Here is a 23946-nt window from a genome sequence, read left to right on the forward strand (position 1 = left end):
TGCATCGGATGACATGCGAAGAGCTTCTAAGAGAGCATTCCCACGTCAAAATGCTTTGCATGCTATTGCTACGGAGTGGTGAAATACAGTCTGCCACTCCCGCAAACATCGGACTTCTACTTATACAATTTCGTTTTAGTATCTCCCAAATGAGCATCTAAACAAAGAAAAGCTTAGATGATCCACTTAAGATGAAAACTTGAAATTTGCAAGGAAATATTCATTCATGATATCAATTCTCCGTGGGTTCAACCAAGCCGTGTTCCGCTGTGTCTTCCTGTGTGTGAGACACCATGAAAATCATAGGGGGGGATACCCTCTAAAGTAAGGGGACGCCAATAAAAACGGGCGAGGGATACCAACCGCACTTGAGGTACGAATTGCAGATTTGATAAGTAGGAGGGGGAAAATAAATTTGGGGGGGGGCATTCGTTTTTTTTGTTGGGTTGAGCGCCCTTTTTATTTTTTGGACCTCAAAGCCAGCGGTTGCAAAGCAGAAAACACTCCAGTTTGATTTTAGGGTTGGGCTGCATCCATCCATCCATCCATCGACTCCATCTTCACCAATCTCTCGATTTCCAGGTCGGTTCTTCAAATTTCTTGCTCACCATCTCTTCCTCGCTCTCTCCCTTCCATTTCTGCAGTCTGCCCTGCATTTTTCTGCTCAATTTGAGCTCTTTGTCTTCAACCTACATCGCCATTTCCTCTCAAAACTTCCTTTCGTAGTTGCGCTTAACTGTTGGTCTCAAGCTCGCGCTTTCCGAGGCTCCCCGGAAAGAAATTATTGACTCTGTGCTAGGGCCATGGTTGGACAGTGCCAAATATGGCGGACGTTATGGATTTGCCACCGGAGCCCCTTCCACGCGACGACCGACGGAGAGACCGAGTGGCACCAGATCGCAAAGAGAGATCTGTGGAGGAACGTAGGCGGGACAGAGACCCCCGGGACCGGCGAGACGAGAGAAGCATTCGTGATGACAGGGAGGACCGAGGAACGCGACGAGATTATTATGATAGACGAAGCGTGGATGAAGACGAACGTAGGGACAGAGACAGGGATTACAAAAGGCGCAGGAGCCCCAGTCCACCACCGTATGCTCATAGAGATCGAGACCGAAGGTACTCTCCCTCTCGGCGATCACCAACTCACAAGCGGTCCAAGAGGGAGGACGATTATGAGTTGAGCCGTCGGGGAAGCTCTCCTCGCAGTGGCATGTTGCCATCCGATGACCAAGGAAAGGCTTCCGGTTACGATCGGAGGTGAGGCTAAGCTTTCTTCATTTGTACTTTTACGCTTGCATCTGTTTCGTTGAAAACTGGGCATATTGCGTCCTATATTCTGATGTTAGTTGCCCATTTATTTGATATTCTAACACTAGGAATCATACGTGGTTTCCGCTCTCTACGATTCTGAGAGAGTATTTTTCGTGGGCTGATTATCCTACCAGATGATTTTGACTTCAGCTTACTAATTTTTCAGTTTTTGAACGGATATGGCTTGTTTATGATAATTCAGTTGGTTGCATACAAAGGAATTCGAGCTTAGCTGGAATCTATAAGAACTTATTGTTTTGATTTTTCCAATTCTAGTGGATTCACAATTGCATTAACTTCAACGAGTGCGAATGCTCACAAAGTTGTTCCTTTCTCAAGAAACCTTGTACAGGGACTAACAGGTTGATGTTCGTACAGGCAAATTCTCTCATGGTTGCGAGATGGCTCTTTGTGCAAGACTTATGACCTGAGTTTTGAGACGCAAGAGATTGATAGGCCTTCTTAGACTTCCTCTCTATTGTGTGCAACCTCTTAAATCTGTGAAGAGTAGTAGGATCTCTCTTGTGAGTGGAAGGTAGGGAGAGTTTTGCCAAGCAAGTGGCTTTCCAACTTGTTACTTTTGAGTGTAATTGGTGAAGGCCAGTAGCATATCTTGTGAGGCTCCTCTTTACACCGCAAATGAATGCTGAATTCTCAAGAATGGAATTAGTTCCCACATGTGGTTTTCGTGGCGCCCTCCAATCGGCAAGTAAGAGCATGAGTTTTCAAGTTCTGGAGATTAGTTGTCCTTACTTGCCTTTATGTCTTTACATTGGGAAGATGATTGTTCATGCTCGCCTTCCTTAGAGTGGTCTTGTAGTCTTTATTTAAGGGTAGTGGATCATTACTGAATTCTTTATTAATAAACGCATCGATCTCATTTGCTTCTTTGGGTCTGTACGGATACATCGAACGGTAAAAGGAAAGCAGCTGATTGTCAGGGACGTCTTACAGCATTATGAATCGGGTCTGACAGGTATGAATATGATGGGCTTGGTCCCTATGACAGGATAGGAAGTGGTCGAGGCAGAAGTAACAGCTACAGTGGAGATGAGAAGAGTCACGGAAGGCATCCTGGGTCTCGTTCAGGTACCCATCCTTGGCTAGTTCCATTTTGTATACTTGCTGAGTGTTAGTACAATTTTCAATTTCCTTGTGGCTGGATGTGGTAACAAAAATGCTTGTTTTAAATAACTGCTAGGCTACTTTGGCAAAGTCAAAATCGGGTAGGAGACAGAGGCATTCCTTTTGAACCCGAATGTTTGTGGTGAAAGCTTGAGACGGTTATAAATCTTGTAAACTCTCTTATATTCTGTTCGGATTTGACCACACTACTCCTAGACCATTGGTCTATGTTCTTGGGAGTGAGCCTATTTACACGCAGAACAAAAGTCTGCTTATATTCATGTGCTAAGCGCCCATACAATGAGATGACCACACATATTTATAAACCCAGCTGAGCTATATTTAGTCCAACCGTAAATATTTGCTATATACTACAATAGTCCCCTTGGGCCTCTTCCAATGCTAGATTTTACATCCATGATAGGATATTGGTGCCCACCCCCAGTTTTTGGAGTATCTCAATTTCTGCTCAAACGTTGTTGATTGGACTGCCTTAAAAGGCTAGATCTGCTGGGTTTATGAATTTGTTTAAGGCCATGCTTCTGTCAACAAGGGATCTCTGCTGTGTTAGAAGGTCTCCCTGACAGAACATAAAAGAGCCTTTTGCCATTTTCAAGATACCCGCAGAACAAAAGTCTGCTTATCTTCATATTCATAAACCCAGCTGAGCTATACGGAGTCCAACCCTAAATAGTTTGCTATATACTACAATAGACCCTGTGGGCCTCTTTCAATACTAGTTTTTACATCCATGATAGGACATTGGTGCCCACCGTCAATTTTTGGATTATTCACTCAATTTCTGCTCAAACGTTGTTGATTGGACTGCCTTAACAGGCTAGATCCGTTGGGTTTATGAAATTGTTTAAGGCCATGTTCATGGTTGTAAGACATGACACATAAGACACGCTTCAGACACGAGTGTCTAAAGTGTCTTGAAGATAAGACACGTCATTGTGGTTATAATAATAAATATTTAACTAATATATGTATACAAGTGTGTACAACTTGCTAGCATTAGCTAGTTGCTAGATTCTAGAAGTACAATAAGCTACACTTAAACAAGGCAAGAAGTAACAATGCACTCATACAATGTTAAGAGTCAAGACTTATCACTCTAGACTTAAAAGTTAAAGTTAAGACTCACGACTCAAGAGCTTGCAAGTCACGTCTCACAGTTTTAAAGGTTTAAACTTAGAAGTGAATTTTGATATTGAAAATCCAGATAAACAACTTAACAAGAGCCTAGAAGGCTATATAGATTATATACCAATCATCATATATCAATAAACATAAATATCATGGCAGCAATCTGTGACGTGAATGAAATCTGCATCTCAATACATATAATTGAAAGGAAACTTTTGACTCTCAAGAGTCAAAGCTCTCAAGATTCATCCTAATGAGGTCACTCCCACTGCTGGATCCAAAGTCACCATCAATGATAGCATGGTTAAGTCAAACTCAATTTTTGTTTTTACACCCTACCCATCACCCAAAAAAAAAAACTGAGAGTGTCTAAAGGTGTCTTAAGGTAAGACACGTGTCTAGTGTCTTAACAACCATGGCCATGTTTCTGTCAACAAGGGATCTTTGCTGTGTTAGAAGGTCTCCCTGATGGAATATAAAAGAGGGAAAAACACCTTTTTTTGGGGGGGGGGGGGGTGTCTTGTGCCTCCTCATTTGTCACCTCATACATTTCTTGGAGCCTCGAAGAGGTTTCGCGCCATACCTCTTACTTAGAAAGGGATACGAATGTTTGGTGTATCTTGAGGTGACCTTGTTAAACTTTACCCCACATAGCCTGTGCCTTGTCTTCTCTCCTTTGACATGTAACAGTCGCAGCTTACGTGAACAACTTGCATTGTAATTCCTAAGTTTCAGAGTCATCGTTGTAAAGTGTGAATCTTAAAGTTTCTCTGAAATCTTTGAATATATTGGCAATGTCATCCTTCAAGTTGTGACAGGAATGTCTGGCAATGTTTTCAGGAAAAGAAGGGTGGTGAACTCCCTAGTGGAGAGCATGGGAGTGACACCTGTAGAGAAACAGGGGGAAGGGTAAGGGTGAAGAGCATGGGGTGGGAACTCCTTAGTGGAGAAAGAAAGAAAGAAAGCAAGTCTAAACGTCCACTGGAGACCAAAAGGTCTATGGGACAGCAAGAAACCCTCTAGTACATCTGCTTTAGGGAGGGCACATGGCAGCTCCCAAGGAGTGCAAAAGCAACCCACATTATTTAGAGTACTTGCATAATAGTTTGAAGGAGTAAACAGTCATACATCAGTTTAAGACCGAGTCTTTTGGTTTTGATTTAAACTCTCTGATTAGAGCTATACGCCTTCACGGTAAACTGCCCATTTTCCATCCTTTCTGGCAGCCTAATGCAGTTGCCTTATTCTTGAGTTGAGCCTGTGTAAGCTCCTCTGCTATCGATACTTTGGTACCCTTTAGCTTGTAAGATTGTCGAAGAAGCTTGATCCGCATATCTTTTGACTTCAGTGTAAGGATTGCATGACCTTTATAGTGCATAATAGATGTTGGCCTGGAGTCGTCATCATCCTGCTCATCATCATCCACCCATTTAATGTTGGGCAAGCTTGCTTTGATCTTTGTCAATATTTCACACTATGTGTCCTCTTTGTACCGGGAGTCCCCCCTATTCTAATCTTCAATGCATTATCACATCTAGCTTCGTGTTCTTTAATCTTTGCTTGAATATCAGTGTTATTTGCTTTGGTGTCCACTTCCACAATCACTCCTTCTTAGCAGCTTGTTACTTCAATGTGGACAAGATCTTTGACTGTAGAGACTAGTTGCGGGGTAGGTGGGGAATCCTTACAAGATTTTACAGCCTCATCAATTACTGCTTGCTCACCAGGCCCTTCCAGAATGTGAAGTCGAGGCTTTACTTCTGCCAGTTCCAATCGTAGCTCTCTTACTGCCTGCTGCAGATAAAAAATCTGATCCTGTTGCCCAAGGATGGGTCGTTTTGAGCCTTCTTGTTGGTAATTCTGTGCATATGGAGAGGGTGTCATGGCTGCAATCATAGAGTACCGAGTCCTGATCTGTGTACAGAAAGTACAGCAGGTACAGCAGTTTTTTTTTTTGGGAGAAGAAGGAAAAGGAGAGAGAGCACTCTGCTCTTCATTCCCGGATCATTTTCAGTTCTCAAAACTGTGTGTTGAAGGTACAGCAAGTACCTTCGAGTCCCTCGTGCTTGAGGTGACTAGTACCACAATGTGTGGTTGATTGCACAGTTATCTTATTTCGGGAAGGTAATGCCTTGATTTTGCAGAGGATTTTGTATGCTTTTGCTGAGTGCCAATCTCAGCTTTTGGGTGACATTTTCAAAGGGCTTTTGCCTGAAAGCTTATGCAGTGTATGCCTTGAGGCAGTGTGGAGCCAGGGAGCCCACATTGATCTTGTTTCCGCAGTGTATTCAGTGACATTTCTGCAGGTCACATTTTGTGTACGACACTTTGGAAAATCTCAGTTGAGCCACGCTTGGCCAGGGCGCATCGAGTTAACTCGGTCCCTAACTGTCCATTGTTGACAGTGCTCAAAAGATTTTCTCTTCAGTGTTTGTACGTTGGGATCTGTGTTGTTATTGTGTACACAGGGCTGTTTATGCATTGCATTGTCAGGTGAAAGTGCCAGGAGAGCGCTGTATTTTGTATGCTACCTCAGTGTTGAGGTGTTTTTCACTTGGCACAGGTGTCAAATCAAGGGGCTTTTGCTCAGATTTTGCTTGAGAGCACTTGAGTTACTGTTTAAGACCTTCAGATGCCTTTTATCCCCTTGGTAGAAGGGTGATTGCTTGGGATTTGTCCCATTTTCTGTTGCAGGTTTGTGACAGGCTGAAGTGTCTGGAGCCTCTTTTTTTTAAGTGAACAAAACAGTGTATGACAAGTGGTTTATGCATATAAAATCAGTGCAATACCTCATCTGAGGTGGGAGAAGTGATCAGGACAGCAGTGTTTTATGCTTCATCAGATGATGATGCACTGTTAAAGCACCTGTGGAAGATGATGATGCACTGTTAAAGCACCTGTGGAACAGCTGCAGCATTCTGAAATTACTGTTTTATGCCTATTTGAGCACGGTACAGTGTGTCAGAAGGTACAGTAACTGGAGGGAAATTTTCTGTTTTGCTGCAGATTCTTTTGACAGTAAAAACAGCACTATTGTGAGTGCTCCTGGCTCTTGATAGAGCAGGTTTTTTTTTCTGAGAAATCAGAACTTTATTCAGTCATTTTTTGATTTACAGGGAGTCAGGAACTTTCCTTATCTGATATGGCATCAGGGGGAAGTGAATCTTCAATTCTGAACATAAAAAAATTGGAAGGAGCACACAATTATGCATTATGGGCAGAACAGTGTTTGAATGTACTTCTGCTAAAGAAGATTTCTAAGCCCATAAGGGTGAAGGGTGTCAAGCCATCTGACATGGCAGATGATGAATGGGAGGAGCTTGATTTGTCCGCAAGGGCAGCTATCATGCTTACTATTTCTGATACTCTTGTGTATAATGTTCAGGCTGAAAAGACCTCTTATGGCGTATGGTAGAGGCTAGCAGAGTTGTATGCCCAAAAGAGTTCAGCCAGTAAGGTGTATTGGTTGAAGAAGTTGGTTGATCTTCGCATGAAGGAAGGTACAGCTATGACCTCACACTTGAGTGAGTTCAATGCCATCTTTACACAGCTGATTGCACAAGGGTTGAACCTTGATGAGGAGTTCAAGGCTACTTTCTTGTTATGTACCCTCCCTGAGAGTTGGGACACTTTCAAGACCACCCTGTCTAATTCAAATGTCACTCTTATATATGCTGATGTAGAGAGCTCTGTCCTCATGGAGGAGATGAGCAGGAAGAATAATGCGGGCAGCAAGTCTTCAAATGCTTTGCAAGTACAGGAAAGAGGCAGGACTCAGCTGAAGGGGAGATCTGCTAGTAAGTCCAAATCCCGCAGTCAGTCCCGTGGCAAAAAGGATATTGAATGCTTTTATTGTGGCAAGAAGGGACATGTGAAGTCTAAGTGCTTCAAGTTTATACGGGATCAGAAAGCCAAGAAGGCTGAGGCAAAGGATGCAGGCAGTGGAAGCAAAGGCAAAGGCAAGGCCAAGGTAGATGACTTGGATGCAGTGAATGTTGCAGCAGAGGACAGTGACAGTGACAGACATGATGTTCTATGCTCTTCTGCCGTAATTGCACATACTTTGGTTATTGATGGCCATGACATGCACACCTGGCTCTTGGATTCAGGTGCTTCTTTTCATGTTACTCCTCATAGGGAGTGGTTTACTTTCTATACAGGTACTCATGGAGTTGTTCACCTTGGGAACAACTATGCATGTCAGATTGCAGGGATTGGCAGTATACAGATAGTATTCCCTGATGAACGCATGTTTATGCTTGATGGTGTTCGCCATGTGCCGCAAATCAAGAAAAATCTGATTAGCATTGGCTTGTTGGATGACAGTGGTTACCACACCACATTTGGGGATTTCAAATGGGTGATTACTGATGGCCAGGTTGTAGTGGCTGAGGGTTATAAGAGTGATACCTTGTATCCTCTTTATGTTTCCAGTGTAGGTAATCATGTTGTTGCCATAACCGAGCTGCCAAAGGTTTCATTGTGGCATAGCCGGTTGGGACACATGTCCGTTAAAGGAATGCAAGAACTGTCACGTTTGGGTTATCTGCCGTCTCTTTCTTTTTCAGATTTGCCTACTTGTGATCATTGCATATTTGGCAAGCATTCTATGACTCCTTATAAGAGGAGAACTTCCCAAAATAGAGCACCGCTTGATCTAGTGCACACTGATTTGTGTGAGATGCCACAGTTATCACTAGGGGGTGCAAAGTATTTCATTACTTTTATTGATGATGCCACACGCAAAGTGTGGGTCTATTTCTTGAAGCATAAGAGCGATGCCTTAGATGCTTTCAAGAAGTTTGTCGCTCAGGTATAGAATCGGACAGGTCGCAGGTTGAAATGCCTCAGATCCGATAATGGGGGTGAGTATGTGTCAAATGCTTTTGTACAGTTTTGCGAAGCTAAGGGCATTAAACAGGAACTCACAGCCCCTCATAATGCATCTCAAATTGGTGTGAGTGAGCGGATGAATCGAACTATTCAGGAGAAGGTTCGATGTATGTTGTCTTATGCTGCATTGCCCCATGGCTTTTGGGCAGAAGCTGTGCAAACAGCAGTTCACATAATTAACAGGTCGCCGAACAAGGCTTTGGAGTTGAAAGTGCCAGAGGAGGTGTGGTCTGGCAAGCCACCTTCATATAAGCACTTACGTGTGTTTGGCTGCGAGTGCTTTGCTCATATACGCAAAGAACTGCGCACCAAACTGGAGCCAAAGTCTTCCAGATGTATCTTTATGGGTTATGGTGACGAAGGTGAAATGGGGTACAGGTTATGGGATCCCGTTAAACGGAAGATTATACGCAGCAATGATGTCATCTTTAAAGAGGATAGTGTACACAAAGAACCCGTGCAACCTGTGGAATACAGGAGGGTTGTTTATGATGATGTCGGACAGCAAAGCATGCCCATTAATATGCAGCAGCAGGCTGCTGCAGATAACCCTGTTCAAGAGGGTATACAGGCTGAAAATCAGCCAGATAATTTTGCCAATGATGCACCACTGGATATGCCAGCAAATGGAGCTGTAGAACAGCCAGATATGGTGGTACAGCCACCCGTCATGCATGACGAACAGGCTGGACAGCAGCCTAATCCGGAACATTTTGTTAGGAGAAGCACCCGTGTACAACGGCCTCCTGACATGTTTGTTCCAGGAGCCAATAATGTGGCTGATTTTATCATGCTGACAGATTGTGGTGAGCCTTCCAGCTTCAAGGAAGCTATGGGAAGAACAGAAAAAAGGAAGTGGGAGAAAGCCATGCAGTCAGAAATGGACTCCCTACTTCAAAATGATACATGGGACTTGGTGCAGCTACCTGCAGGCAGAAAGGTTTTGCCATGCAAGTGGGTTTACAAAGTCAAAGTGGATTCAAATGCTTTACCGAGGTATAAGGCCAGATTGGTTGCCAAGGGATTTAAGCAGGAGAAGGGCATTGACTTTGATGAGATCTTTTCCCCTGTAGTCAAGATGACTACTTTGAGAGCAGTGTTGGCTCTTGTTGCTCATGAGGACATGGATTTATGTTAGATGGATGTGAAGACTGCTTTTCTTCACGGAGATCTTCATGATGAGATCTATATGAGTCAGCCAGAGGGATATGCTGTTAAAGGGAAAGAACAGCTTGTGTGTAAGCTAAAGAGGAGCTTGTATGGACTCAAGCAGGCGCCAAGAGAATGGTACAAGAAGTTTGATGCCTTCATGCAGTCCCAAGGGTATCATAGGTGTGAGACCGATCATTGCTTGTACACCAAACGGGCAAAGGATGGCAGCTTGATGCTACTCATTCTATATGTGGATGACATGTTGATTGCCAGTAAATCTCAGCAGGAGATTAGTGCTTTGAAGAAACAACTGCATAAGTCTTTTGACATGAAAGACTTGGGTATTGCAAATCATATTCTTGGCATGCGGATTACTCGTGACATGTCCAAGGGACTTTTGTTTCTGTCACAGAAAGAGTACATTGACAAAGTACTGCAGAGGTTTAAAATGGAGGGGGGAAGTCTATTAGTACCCCGTTGCCTCCACATTTAAAACTCAGCAGTAAAAACAGCCCCAGATCAGATGATGATAAGGCTGAAATGGCCAAGGTTCCGTATGCATCTGCAGTTGGTTCTTTGATGTATGCCATGGTTGCCACTCGTCCGGATATTGCTTTTGCGGTGGGAGTCATCAGCAGGTATATGGCAAATCCAGGCAAGCGGCACTGGGAAGCAGTGAAAGGTGTCTTGAGGTATCTCAAGGGTACCAAAGACTTGTGCATATGCTATGGTAGGCAGGATGCATTGGTGCATGGTTTTACAGATTCAGACTATGCAGGGAATGCAGATAACCGGAAGTCTACTACCGGTTATATTTTCACATTTGCAGGAGGTGCTATATCATGGGTGTCTCGGTTGTGGAAATGCGTTGCACTGTCAACCACTGAAGCTGAATATGTTGCAGCCACTGAGGCTTGTAAGGAAGCAATATGGCTTACTCGGCTGGTGGGAGATTTGGGCATTACAGGAGATATGCCAGTTTTGCATTGTGATAGTCAGAGTGCTATCATGTTGGCAAAGAATCCGGTCTTTCATCAGAAGACCAAGCACATAGATGTGAAATATCATTTCATCAGGGAGGTACTGGAAGACAAGCGACTTGAGCTTCTGAAGGTGCATACTGATGATAATCCTGCAGATTTGCTCACTAAGAGCTTGCCTACAGAGCGGTTTGCACATTGCTGCCACATCATGGGATTAGGATGAGACCATTCTTATTTTATGGTCTTGTATGCAGTAACTGTATATTGCTGTAATTTTTATTCTTTTCTCCCCTTTAGGCACATTGGCCTTTAGGTGGGAGGTTGTTGGGGTAAAGGCACATTGCCACCCCTTTATTAAAGATATGACACCTATGACTGTCTTAAGACAGTCATAGGGTGAAAAACCTAATCCTAATAAAACTTAAGAGTTTGTGGTGTGGCTCATCACTTCACACCCACATCTTTGGTGTCACTCCTCTCTCTCACTCTCTCCCCGTTGTACTTCTCCCTCATCCCTCAGATGATGATAAGGCTGAAATGGCCAAGGTTCCGTATGCATCTGCAGTTGGTTCTTTGATGTATGCCATGGTTGCCACTCGTCCGGATATTGCTTTTGTGGTGGGAGTCATCAGCAGGTATATGGCAAATCTAGGCAAGCGGCACTGGGAAGCAGTGAAAGGTGTCTTGAGGTATCTCAAGGGTACCAAAGACTTGTGCATATGCTATGGTAGGCAGGATGCATTGGTGCATGGTTTTACAGATTCAGACTATGCAGGGAATGCAGATAACCGGAAGTCTACTACCGGTTATATTTTCACATTTGCAGGAGGTGCTATATCATGGGTGTCTCGGTTGTAGAAATGCGTTGCACTGTCAACCACTGAAGCTGAATATGTTGCAGCCACTGAGGCTTGTAAGGAAGCATTATGGCTTACTCGGCTGGTGGGAGATTTGGGCATTACAGGAGATATGCCAGTTTTGCATTGTGATAGTCAGAGTGCTATCATGTTGGCAAAGAATCCGGTCTTTCATCAGAAGACCAAGCACATAGATGTGAAATATCATTTCATCAGGGAGGTATTGGAAGACAAGCGACTTGAGCTTGTGAAGGTGCATACTGATGATAATCCTGCAGATTTGCTCACTAAGAGCTTGCCTACAGAGCGGTTTGCACATTGCCGCCACATCATGGGTTAGGATGAGACCATTCTTATTTTATGGTCTTGTATACAGTAACTGTATATTGCTGTAATTTTTATTCTTTTCTCCCCTTTAGGCACATTGGCCTTTAGGTGGGAGGTTGTTGGGGTAAAGGCACATTGCCACCCCTTTATTAAAGATATGACACCTATGACTGTCTTTCATAGGGTGAAAAACCTAATCCTAATAAAACTTAAGAGTTTGTGGTGTGGCTCATCACTTCACACCCACATCTTTGGTGTCACTCCTCTCTCTCACTCTCTCCCCGTTGTACTTCTCCCTCATCCCTTCCCTCTCATGCTAATGGTGTGGTGCTGGTCTCAGACACAACAAAGGGACTATATATGCATCTGATAGCCTTCAGGCCTTTTGTGAGAGTAGAGACATGAAGGTCAATTTTAACCCAGGTTATGATCGTCAACACTAGTGAAGTTCAGCTTTAGTATGAGACTTTCACTCTTTCAAGGGAGCTGGTTGAGATAGTTAGATTCTATATATACTTGGGATTTTCACCTTGAGATGGGCATCACATGCACGGTTGACTAGAGGATTTTGATCAACCCTTGTCATGTGTGTGGCAACCTTGAGGTCTCTTTTCCACCTCTACTGTTAAACAATCTATCAATATAACCGACGTGTCATACGAGAACTGAGCCCCTTAACCCACAGTGGCTCATTATGCCCCACAAAGACATGTTGGTAAACTTTCTGCTCTTATAGAAGGCTTCTAGGGATGTTAGTGACATGGGTCATGGCTATTAAGATCTAGTCGGATCATGTGAGCTAGGTTGATGGAGTTTGACTTGAGTAGATTGGGGTAAAAAATACTTGTTTTTGGTACTCGATTGCTTCTAGGAATTAATCAAACGTCTCTTTGACCTTTGACCAATTGAATTTGATTGACCAAAGTCAAAAGTGTATGTTCTTAACTTCTAAATTCACATATGTACCTTCCTGCTTGTTCTCAAAATAAATTGGGAGGAAAATTGTGGTTTGGCTTCTTGCCAGTTGAGCATTCCATTTGTTTGACATTCTTGCTCCTCTTGCACCTTTCTTTGAAATACTACTGGTCCCATATTGTAAGGACAAATAAATTGGTTACTGTCAGGTCTTTTTCATTAACATTGGGTATGGATTTGTTTCTTTGTGTCTTGCTATTGCTCTCAAGATTGGCCTGATTCTGGACGTGGGGGATATAGTGATGGGCCCTACTCTCCATACGATGCCCCATCTCGTCGGTAAGTGTGAATAGATGCTGATGAAATCCCCACATTTGCACAAATATAAGAAATGGAGTCTTCTTGAATTCAGATGCAGCTCACTATTTTTGCTTAGTGTTTTTGCTTCTGAGTGTTCCAGTTTGTACTATGTTGGATGATGCAGAGAGGGTTTGATGACATATAAGCAATTCATCTCGGAGTTGGAGGATGACATATCCCCAGCAGAGGCTGAACGCAGGTATCTTTCTTGTGTTGTGATTCCCAGAGTGAGAGGGATGAATCCTTATTATGAGGCATTTTTAAGTCTTCTTCTGAATGGCTATTGATCAGGTATGAGGAATACAAAAGTGAGTTTATATCCACTCAGAAGCACACTTTTTTTGAGCAGAACAAGCATGAAGATTGGTAAGCTCTTGCCGTATCTATACTATTAATTTAACCATATGTTTCGACGTCATCTGTATGATGTATCTTAGAAATCTGAAATTTCAAGATTTTGATAGAAAGGGTTACAAATTTTAATTTCTTTGTTTCGCATGGATATCTAACACTTCATCCTTGAAGGAGTGGAAGCCGAGTTCACCCACAGGAAGTCCTTTCCTCCTTGTGCGATGGCAACAGAATTGTAAAACACAACTTCAGTATGCGACTGAAGATACTCAGGGCAATATATTGATATTTATAGTAAATGTACGACTGAAAGTTGAGGCTCATGTAAGCTTGGAATCAACTTTGCAGATTTGAAGAGCTTGAAAGATACATTAGGTTTATTAATCTTGGACTTGAAATAAAGATGAATCAGACAAAACTTCAACAATAATTCAAGACATAACCTGAGGAACTAGACGTGCCTAGTGCACTTCTTAAAACTATCAAACTCAAATGGAAGTCCACGAACACAGATTGTGTGTCAACGCTAATTTGGGCGTGTAGGTGCAGGCAAAATGAGCATTGCATGGGCATCATGAAGGCTGGTCAGCTAGGCATGAATCTAAGTCTGGCGCCCTTGAAAATTGGGCTCTGCCTCGGATCCTTGCACTGTCCACTATGTGTAGGCTCTTTCTGGAAGAAATCTGTGTGTCTGTGTCACAGTTTTGTTCTGGCTGTGGGGCTCATGAATCTACCTCCATGCTTGGGTGATCTTGTTGCAGCCAGTGAGAGGCTGCCAAGTGTCACAAGGTGTGCCGAGTACGAGGGGGTCCCAATCCCCTCGCCTCCTAGCCACACATGTAGCCACACATGCCTCCCCAGTCTCCCCAAATGGCCAACGGGATAGCTGAGGAGGGTCCAAGGGCCCTTTATATGCAAGGAACCCACGATATTGCTTGTGCTTATGGGATTAATATCCCCAAACCCACGTGTCACAGCTGCGGGCTCCCCTTGCAAATACACCATGCTCCAACCCAACCATGCTCAAGTGAGGGGTGAAGGCCACCACCTCCAACAGATCTCAAGACAGAGAGGGCTTCACAGTGCTGGTTGTGGACTAACACATGTTTAGAAACCCCGGAGTAAACTCGTAGTGGAGGTATCGACCTCAAATCTAGCATCTTATTCATCTCATCAACATGCTGTCCTTGCTCTCCACCCCTTGTAGGTGACGTGTGCGCTTTGATCTCAAAGTGCTCTCTTAAAGGGAAGGGGAAATATTTGCATATCATTGCAGAATATTGCTCGACTTCATAGATTTGAAAGAACAGAAATTGAAATGCACAACGTTGCTTGAGAAAAGATGAACCCATGATCCCCCCCCCCCCCCCAGTTAGAAATGGACCAACAGAGGGTACGCACAGTGGAAGAGTGATAGAATAGCTCAAGAGCTCACACAGTGTGTGTACAGATCAGGAAATAGACAGTAGGCATAGCCAGATATAGCATCCACCAAGACATATATTTCCGTCCAAAACTATGGACACAACAAAAGAGAGAGATCTAGAGTCCCACCAACGGTGTGGTCCTCTGATCTTACCAAAGGTCCTTCTCTATCTGCTACTCTTCTAGAACCCTGAGTTGACCACTATTAAATTAAATAGTGGTCCATTACAACCATTGAAATAAAAGTCTCCCAAAACTTTCTACATTGTGAGTATTTGCTGGACTATTTTCTGTGCTAGTCCGAGAATTTTGCTGCGATGTTCCAAGGTTTCTTTTAAATAGCTTCCAAACTTGTGGGCTGGCTGTTGCAATAGATTCTTTAGATTACAACTATTGTTGCCCCTTATGTGAGCGTATGCTCGACATTTTAGGAGTATGTGCTGCTCGTCTTCTACCTCTATAGGGCAGATTTTGCATATCCTCGCCTCCCTTGGGATCTTGGGTCGTATCCATTTACCCTTCTCCACTTCTAGATCATGTGAGCTGGTCCTTATTTTGCATATTCAATTCCTTGAATATCGAGATGTCCTCACCAAGATATTTCTGCATTGCATAGCTGTCCATCAGGTTGATTTCCCGTTTGTAGAACTGCAGTTTTGTACCTTGATCGTGCCATATTTTCTGTATCATTCTCAGTGTCACTAAGTCCCTGATTACACATGATTATTCAGGTATATCAGCCGCCTTTATCCGCTGTAGTTCCATCCACTCCTCCCCATCTTTGTACAAGCCCGTGGTCTTAGTGGCTTCCATTGCTTTATGTGGTATCCGGTGTGCATCCATCGTCTGAACCTTGTTGAGGTACTCTAGATAACTGCAGAGTGCTTCACCTTCAAGTGGTATCATACCCGTTTCAACTAACAGGATGGGATACGGTGTCTGCGTTTTAACTCCCAATTTGCCTACAATAAAGCGTTTATGCACTGTTTCTATTCTTTTCCAATAAGCCCTGGAGAGCCCAGGTGCCCAGGCTGGACATCCATAGAGGACCAATGTTTTTTAAATCCTTTGCAAAGAAAGGAACCTTCTATTAATGTTTGAAAAACTTCATACAAAACAGCAGCTTCGAAGGTGCTGAGTATGGAAAAAACCGATAAAGGTTGAAAAAAGAAAACCAGCCTGTTCGAGAGAAACCCAGCTCTAGTACAAGGGCTAACAGCCAGCTGGGTGACTATACAACCAGTGAATCCCTCGGGAGTGAATATGTAGAAAACTCCTGCAAGCCAAGCCTTGCAGAAACGTGCGTGCCTCACGACAATCGTCCTAGAGCCCGGGGTCCCACACTCTTGAGTGGAGCGTAGGGTGTAAATGATATTCTGCCAGATGGCGACCAAGGTAGTCGAGGGTAGAACCGGATTGTCACCCATCACCAGACTGCAGTGAGCAACCAAATGTTCCACGCCGTGATACTGGCTACTATGTCCCACACACTATCCTTTGGAGGGGAATGAGGATCCGGGCTATCACCCTCTGAATGCTCTGACATTGTATCCGGTAAGCTGGAGAGACCTCATCAATCTGGAACGCGTGACCTCCCTCAGTGAACTAGGCCACCATCCCCTAGGTGTAGTCCCTTTGAAACTACACCTCTGAAGGCTCTGCGTGTGGTCATAATCCTGAGGGCTCCCATCCAGATCCTCATTGCGCTACGACAGCTCCAAAGGCAGTGAGGGATCGTCTCCAGAACTCAAGCAGAGGAGCAATGACACTGCCCCTACACCTGCATCTACTCCAACCACAGGCCTATGGGCAAGCCTCTGTGGGCGGCGAGCAAGAAGAAGTAGGAGATCTTCCTCGGCCGCAAACTGGACCAAAGGCCCGGTCCAAAACTTGGAACGGACCTCCTGGGCCACCCTTTGGGCCACCCAATGTCTCTCCCTCAAAGGGGTCCAAGTCGAAGAGTCCAGGGTACACATGGATCGACCTCCCCACTCCTTGAGGGTGGCTTCGGATATCATGACACTGTCTCAATCTTGAGAGTGGTCTGATAGAGGGCATACCCAGAGAGGGCCGTATCTGCACCTTGTGTGAGTCGCGGGAGATCGAGTCAGAGGAGAATTTCGCTGTCAGATGCCTTGTGTACTATGGGATTAGAGGTCGCTATCACTGCCTTTTTAGAGATGATTTTGGATCCCTATCCAGCTTCTTGTCCTACCCAGACCAGAGATGCCTTGCAGCCTTCATCCATGAGGCTGTCCGACACAGGGAGTGTGTGCTTAGGGCACGTAGGGGAGATCAAGACACAAACCCATAGACTTCTTTTAGAGTACGATCACTGAGTTTTTCCAGTTAGACAACACCGACCAACAGGACCCATGGAGACGACGGTTGCGAGGACCAAGCGAGACACGTTAGCACATGTCACATCAGGGCACCTTTCTTCCATGCTCACTATACCAGGGGCACTAACAATAGGAGTGATGGTGGCACTTGTTCAACGTAGGGCTATAGCCAAGAGACCGTAGCCGACCACACGAGTCGTCAGTCGCCAACACTCTATCACAAGTTCTATGCCACCACAGCAGTCTCGCACATCGACGGCCCCCTCCAACGGTTGGCGCTCCTACCGGCTCTGGCTTCATGAGCTCGGAGAGTATGTATTGACGCTGTTATGATCAGGATTGCAAGTTTTCTTTTGTATTCGTCATGGGTGTTGATGCCCGCTTAGTGGCTCCACCCCTCAGCTCATTATATCAGTTTCTTTTAGTCCCATAGACCCTTTTGGTCTTCCGAGGACTTTTAATGAACTCTCTCTCTCTCTCTCTCTCTCTCTCCAACAGCCCCGCAGAGCCAGATATGCCACTGTTGCAGCTTGAACACCCTCTCCGTATGCACGTTTGTATGAACGAGGAGGTCTTTCCAACCTACCCATTGTTGGGATCATGAACAGATTTTGTTCTTACAGGCTGAGGTGCGAGATTTGAGACTACAACTAGCGGATGCAATAACGGTCTTGGTAAGCAAGCAGTAATAGATGAGCCTTGAGGCTGTCGAGTCTTGCAATGCTTCCCCCCCTACTCCTCAATTAATTTCTGCTGTCAAAGATTTGGTTTAAAATGAAGTACAGACAGCCAAGCGAGAGGTCACTGTAGAGGTTGAAGCAAAGGTGAATAAAATGATATTCAGGAACAGATCAAAGAACATGAAGCCAGACGGTTAAAATCAGAATTGGGGGGCTTCCGAATGGATGGTACAAGGTGGAGGATTCCTTTGATGATACTTTAGCACAGGTTCAAGCAGCTTTGCCAAACATTGATTTGACAGCAGATGAAGATGATAAGCCAGACAATCCTAATGAAGAAGGTGAAGCTAGAGTAGTCAATATTGGTTATCGGAGAGGGCATGCTGTAATTCATTTAATTCACGAGATATACGGCTTAAAGTCCTCAGACAGTCTTACAAGTTGAAAGGAACTAAACTATGGATAGCCGAGGAACTCACAAGAGCCCAGCTGAAAGATAAAGCAGCGGAATTAGCTAAGGTTAAAGCTGCCAGGAAAGATGGAAAGTGGGCAGTTTACCGTGGTGGAATAGCACTTATCAAGGAGTTTAAATCCAAACCAAAAGACTCTCAGTCTTAAAATATGGTCTTAGAACATAGTCTAGGTACTCTAAATAAATGGAGTTGCTTTTGCGCTCCTTGGGAGCTGCCGTGTGCCCTCCCTCAGCTGATGTACTGCATGGTTTTCTCTATTGTCCCATAGACCTTTGGTCTCCCGTGGACATTAATAGACTTTATTTATTTATTTCTCTCTCTCTGCAAACCAACACGCCGCCCCCCGCCCCCCCCCCAGTCCCCTTCCCTTCCCTCCTTCCTTCTAAATAGACTCTTTCTAGCAAGGTCCATTAAATGCGATGATGGCTTTGCATGCATGTGATAGTATTATTTAGCTTTTGTATAATTTTATTAATAAGGTTGCTACTAGCTAGCCTTTGTCTTGTAAGAAGCAATACATTCTCAAGCATTGTAGCATGTTTAAAATTTAAGAGAATATTAGATTTAGTTTATTAGCTTTCTTTTACAAGAAAACACATGCTAATAGGCATGCGTAGCATGTGTTTTTGATATAGATTGGTATATGCGAAGGTTTGTCATGTACCTCCTTGCCTTCATATATTGAATTCTTATGAATTTATACATTGTCACTTGTATTTTGCTAGGTTACGGGAGAAGTATGATCCTTCACGTTTAGAAATGGTCACGCAAAGGTATGGACTTAGGCTTTAAGGTCCCCTAAAATGTAAATGAAGGCTAAGTCTTTTTTTTTTGGGTGGGTTTTTTGTGGTTTGTTTGTATGCTGGCACTGAAATTTCCTTTTCCTTTTTAAGCAGCGACATATCTTATTTGTTCTCATTGGATTCATAAACCTTCCTCAGGAGAAATGAATCTTGTAGAGCAGCTGCCAGAGAGTTCATGATGGAGTTGGAATCTGGAACGTTGGACATGTAAGCTGAATAAACTCTGTATTCAAAATAAGTCAAAGTGCTCATTGACTTGATTTTATATTTGTAGTCTTGCTTATATTTTAAAGCCTTTGAAAGATTAGCTTTTGCATTGTAAACAAGGTAAGGTCTTTCTTTTTAATTTTGAGTTGTCCTCATTGTTTCAATACCTCGGTAGGAAGTTATTGGTTCGAGTGTGCATTGCTGCATGAATATAATATTACTCCCCATATAAGGGTCCAAATTTCAAAAGTAAATTGCCACATTGGGCTAGTGAGCTCTTTTTAAGGCAAGGTCATTTTAGGGTTTGCACTAAGGGTTCTAGGTGCATTGTATTCTTGCACTCCTCATTGCCCAGACCTATCACGTCTCACATTAAGTCGAATCTAAACTTCAAAATACATGGTGCTCTTCTCTTTTTACATGGTCTTTGAACTGTAAAGCTCTATTTTGATAGGGTAAAGACAGGTTTGTGTGAAAAACTGTTCTACTCAAAATAGTTTGTACTTAGTGAAATATTTTGAGGTGTTTTATTTTCCAGGGGCCCTAGCTTCGCAGGGAACATCACACGAGAAGCACAACAGATTTCTGATGAGGAGGCTAACGGTACAGGCAGGAGGAGAAGGAATGGTAGAGGTCCGGCTAAAGAGCAAGAATCTGATGTTGCTCCAAAGGCACCTGCTGTTTCTTCTGAACCAAGAAGGGTGGCAAAGGACATTGAACAGGCTCGTGCACTTGTCAAGAAGCTGGATGGTGAGAAAGGCATTGAAAAGAACATTCTTGTAACTTCCGATATTGACAAATCTGAAGGGGAGAAAACCTTAAGCGCAGTTGGCATGAATTCCATTGTCATAGTCAGAGGTGCCAATCAGGTAAAGGGATACGAAGGACTGGAGCTTCTAGACGTAGTAATAACATATCTATGGCGTATTCATTATGTTGACTACTATGGGTCGGTAGAGTATAAAGAGCCTCCAAAGGTGCTGCGGCACGTCAGAACAGAAGGAAAAGGCAATGAGGACACTGCACCCTCTGCAGAATGGGAGAAAAAGCTCGATGGGACTTGGCAGGGGAGATTGCAGGGCCGGGATCCTTTGGAGGCAATGCTGGATAAAGAAAAGATGGAGGCTTCAACGATTCAAGCCTTGGAACCCTATGTAAGAAAAATCAAAGATGAGAAGTATGGGTGGAAATATGGTTGTGGAGCAAAGGGCTGTACAAAGCTTTTTCATGGGCCTGAATTTGTGCATAAACATTTGAAACTTAAACATACAGAACTTGTCAGTGAGCTATCTCTTAAAGTTCGGGAGGAGCTATATTTTCAGAACTATATGAGGTATGCTATTACTGTCACAATATCTATGTACTGTAGATTTACGTTTCTGAACTTGCTTTTCTCCTATGTTTGGGAATTGTAGAAAGTATGATAAGAAACTTGGGGTTGCTTGACTATGCATGAATAACATTTTTATTTACTGCATGTAACAGTGATCCAGATGCACCTGGATCCACTCCAGTCATGGCTTCACAGGTTTGATTTTTTGAATAAAAGAACTTAATGTTTTACAGCAGTGCAACTGTTAGTGGATGTTGGCTCTGATTGCTACGCGCAAATGCTGCAGAAAGACAGATCTGGCAAGTCTCGGAGACCAGGTGGGCCTGATGAGCTTGCCCCAGGATTAAAAGCAAGTGCTTCCTCAGGTCGTGGATCTAGGGATGCAGACCGGGGTGGTCGGGGAAGTGGTAGAGAAAATGATAAGTACGAAAGGACCCGTGATGAAGAGCGTTATGATAGGGAGGGTGAACGCTCACCTTCACATGATCACAAGGCAACCTTGTCAGGTGGACTCTATGATGGGCCATTTGAAGGAGGAAGGAGTGATACCACAATGTTTGACCCTTTCAACGGACCTACAATGCGAGGGCCTCCCCCCTTTGGCACAGACATGAACATGCCCCCTCCTGTTTTGATGCCTGTTCCTGGTGCCGGGTGAGTATCTTGTCCGAGTAGTTTGCAGAGATTTATTCGAAGGTAAAAGAAGTTTGTTTTTCTTTTGAGCAGATAACCTTCAAGATTGCTTTTCCAAACTTGAGAGAATGAAGGTAGGAAAATTCAGGCTTAACAGTATAAGATTGCAATTCAGGCTTAACAGTATAAGATTGCACTATATAAGGAAAGTGTGGGATTTTTCGCTTGTCAGATACAGGAAACTGCTAGTCTGGAATCCATTCTTTTACTACCTTGGGCAATATTGTAGAGGTGATACTATTTTATAGGTCTCACCTTCCAAATATATGTCAACATTGCTGCAATACATTCCTGATTGTAGAGACGAGAGCTGTGAGGTGCAGAAGACGTGCATAATCTGTAGAACTCAGCTGTGGATCTCATGTATCTTACTACCTGGAAATTGCATTTAACTGAATATTCGACCAGAGGCTTTCTGCTTGCAATACATAGATTTGAAAAGAGCTGCCCCTTCTCAAGGAATTTTTGTATGGGACTGTTGTTTTGGCTAGATTTGTTGTAAACTGACATGTCGCCACTTCTTTTCTTTTCTTTTTCTGAGGAGCATTTATTTTGTAGACCACTTGGACCATTTGTGCCTGCACCTCCTGAGGTGGCTATGCGTTTGTGGAGAGAACAGGGCAGTGCTGGGCATTTTCATCCAGGTGTATATGATGGCCCTTTTGACGGCGATTCAAGTGGTCACCGCGGTGGCCGTAAGCGGTCTGGCAGTCGGCTAGGAACTGGTTCAATTGACACACCTCCCATGGTCCTTCCCCTTCCTAATCTCCGTCAGGACTCTCGTCGTGCTCTTCGAAGGTATAATTATCCTGATCTTTTTTGTTTCAAGTACATTGGCTTCATTTCCTCTTAATTCATAATAAATATTGTGTGTTTCTTTTAGATTGACTTTGATGATTATCTTTTGATGTGCAGTTACCGTGATCTTGATGCTCCAGAAGATGAAGTGACAGTAATTGATTATAGGAGCTTATAAGGTAGAAAGAGCTCCATTTCCCTAGGCTTGCTCATGCCCGCTTCTTAGACAACTGAGTCAAACGTTTTTAATTGGGTAGTAGCAAGACTCTCTCTGAAGTGGGCATATCCCACTATGTAATATCTTTTTTTTTTCCAAGAAACTATGTAATATCTTTGATGGTGCCAGTGACAAAAATTCTTCTTCTGGCATGCATGGCCTTGACTCTTTTCCATTTGTAATTGTCCACATTTCAATGGAGGTACATGCTATCAGGATGAATTATTCAGGAAAGTGGAACAGCATGATCAATATCAAAACCTTGTGATTATTCACCTTGTGAATATGCAGAATGACAGAAAGGTTTTATGTTGTGTTTTGATTTTTGACTATGTGTTGGATTCTGTGGTTCATGTGTTTATCTAGTTATGCTGATCTGTATTTCGGCTCAAGTGTGTTAGAGAAAGGGAAAGGGGTGAAAAGGGGGTGGTGCCCCACGATTGAGAGCCACTACAGGATAAGGGCTCTTTGCATACTCAAGGGGGGTTCCTTCTTGACCTGTGGTGCATAGAGGATTCCTTCTTTGACCTTCTGCCCCCTTGCATTTTCAGATGATTATCAGATGTGACCTTATCTTTTATGTTATTGTCGCCTTGGCTCTCCCCCATGTGTCTGTCTTCTGTACACGTGATGCCCCACTGAAAATGGTGACCTTTGAGAGAGGAGCCCATGTGCATGGGGTGGTTTTAAGGGGTGAATTACTTGGTTAGTGATGTGTACATGTAAGAGGCATGAAAGCTTACACGTGTCTATTAGGTATTGCATGAATGAATCTGCTATTGGTGTGTGTTGTTCCCATTGGATTGTAGCGAGGAACAATAGTTTTTTGTTTGGGACAAGCATAGAAGAGACGATAGAACCCCATGATACATATTATTAGTTATGCAATAGTGAGACCACACAATCATCCACAAGCAACGTTATGGCAAAGTTTAAACTTGTAGGAACCGTATGGTTCTTAGTCACACAACCTTGGTGACATGTGAACTAGATTGAACCCTCGGATGGTTGCCATAGATGTGTCCATAAAGATGTCAAGCCACTGCACACCAAAGTTCGATTGCACCCTAAGGTCATCTAAATATCCCTTAGAGTAACATATGTTGGAATCATATATTACAAGGGCTATTACATGCTAGGAGTGAACTGTACTTGTCAAGGATGAGCAAAGCTTCAACATCAAGCATCAAGGGCTAGCTTGTGACTTTTTTGGTGATAAACTAGTCGTGAGTGTTGTGTGTTGTGTTAACACCATTTCCCCATTGTCTTCTTAATTGTTTGGTTTCCCCTACTCTTTAGTACGTTAACATGAAAGAGTTATGAAGTATGGACTTCAAAGATTGCATAAAACATTGGATGTGTCATGGTGTGGATAGGGTTAAACATACTTGGATAATCAATGTCAAGAATGAGAATTCTATTACAAATCGGTGCATGTGTATTTGAAAATTTAATGTTTAAAATTATAAGATGAAAATAGCTGGCCTATATGTTGGAAATCGAAATTGTGCAGATTACACAAATGTGCTAGTAGTTACAGACATAAGAA

At 43.5% G+C, this 23946-nt stretch overlaps 1 protein-coding gene across 4 annotated transcripts; it reads left to right on the forward strand.

Moving 5' to 3' along the window:
* The first annotated feature begins 430 nt into the window (after window positions 1-430).
* SE (C2H2 zinc-finger protein SERRATE (SE)) lies at window positions 431-22706 on the forward strand. Of its 4 annotated transcripts, XR_015541295.1 has the most exons (14): window positions 431-582; window positions 816-1260; window positions 2291-2403; window positions 12985-13054; window positions 13200-13274; window positions 13367-13441; window positions 19072-19119; window positions 19288-19356; window positions 19895-20689; window positions 20842-20884; window positions 20976-21343; window positions 21941-22180; window positions 22298-22469; window positions 22500-22706. XR_015541295.1 is itself a non-coding variant. In XM_087376767.1 (13 exons), exons 2-13 carry the CDS (start codon window positions 824-826, stop codon window positions 22356-22358), a joined length of 2394 nt encoding a protein of 797 aa, XP_087232893.1. In that variant the 5' UTR covers window positions 431-582; window positions 816-823; the 3' UTR covers window positions 22359-22706. The 4 variants fall into 4 exon arrangements, 3 of the variants coding, with proteins under 3 accessions (XP_087232893.1, XP_087232894.1, XP_087232895.1); XM_087376767.1 differs by having other exon boundaries at window positions 22298-22706; XM_087376768.1 differs by having other exon boundaries at window positions 2324-2403; window positions 22298-22706.
* The last annotated feature ends 1240 nt before the right edge of the window (window positions 22707-23946 follow it).

Source organism: Dipteris shenzhenensis, chromosome 7 (assembly GCF_047967505.1).
Source record: "Dipteris shenzhenensis isolate YYH24624 ecotype China chromosome 7, Dip_SZ_1.0, whole genome shotgun sequence".
In the NCBI taxonomy this organism is placed as follows: Eukaryota; Viridiplantae; Streptophyta; class Polypodiopsida; order Gleicheniales; family Dipteridaceae; genus Dipteris; species Dipteris shenzhenensis.

Bases quoted from the DNA above. Each gene is read 5' to 3' on its own strand.
- SE (XM_087376767.1), top strand. From the start codon at position 824: ATGGCGGACGTTATGGATTTGCCACCGGAGCCCCTTCCACGCGACGAC. The intron at 2,404-12,984 runs GTACCCATCCTT...ATTGCTCTCAAG, and splicing joins GCATCCTGGGTCTCGTTCAG to ATTGGCCTGATTCTGGACGT. The intron at 22,181-22,297 runs GTATAATTATCC...TTTGATGTGCAG, and splicing joins TCTCGTCGTGCTCTTCGAAG to TTACCGTGATCTTGATGCTC.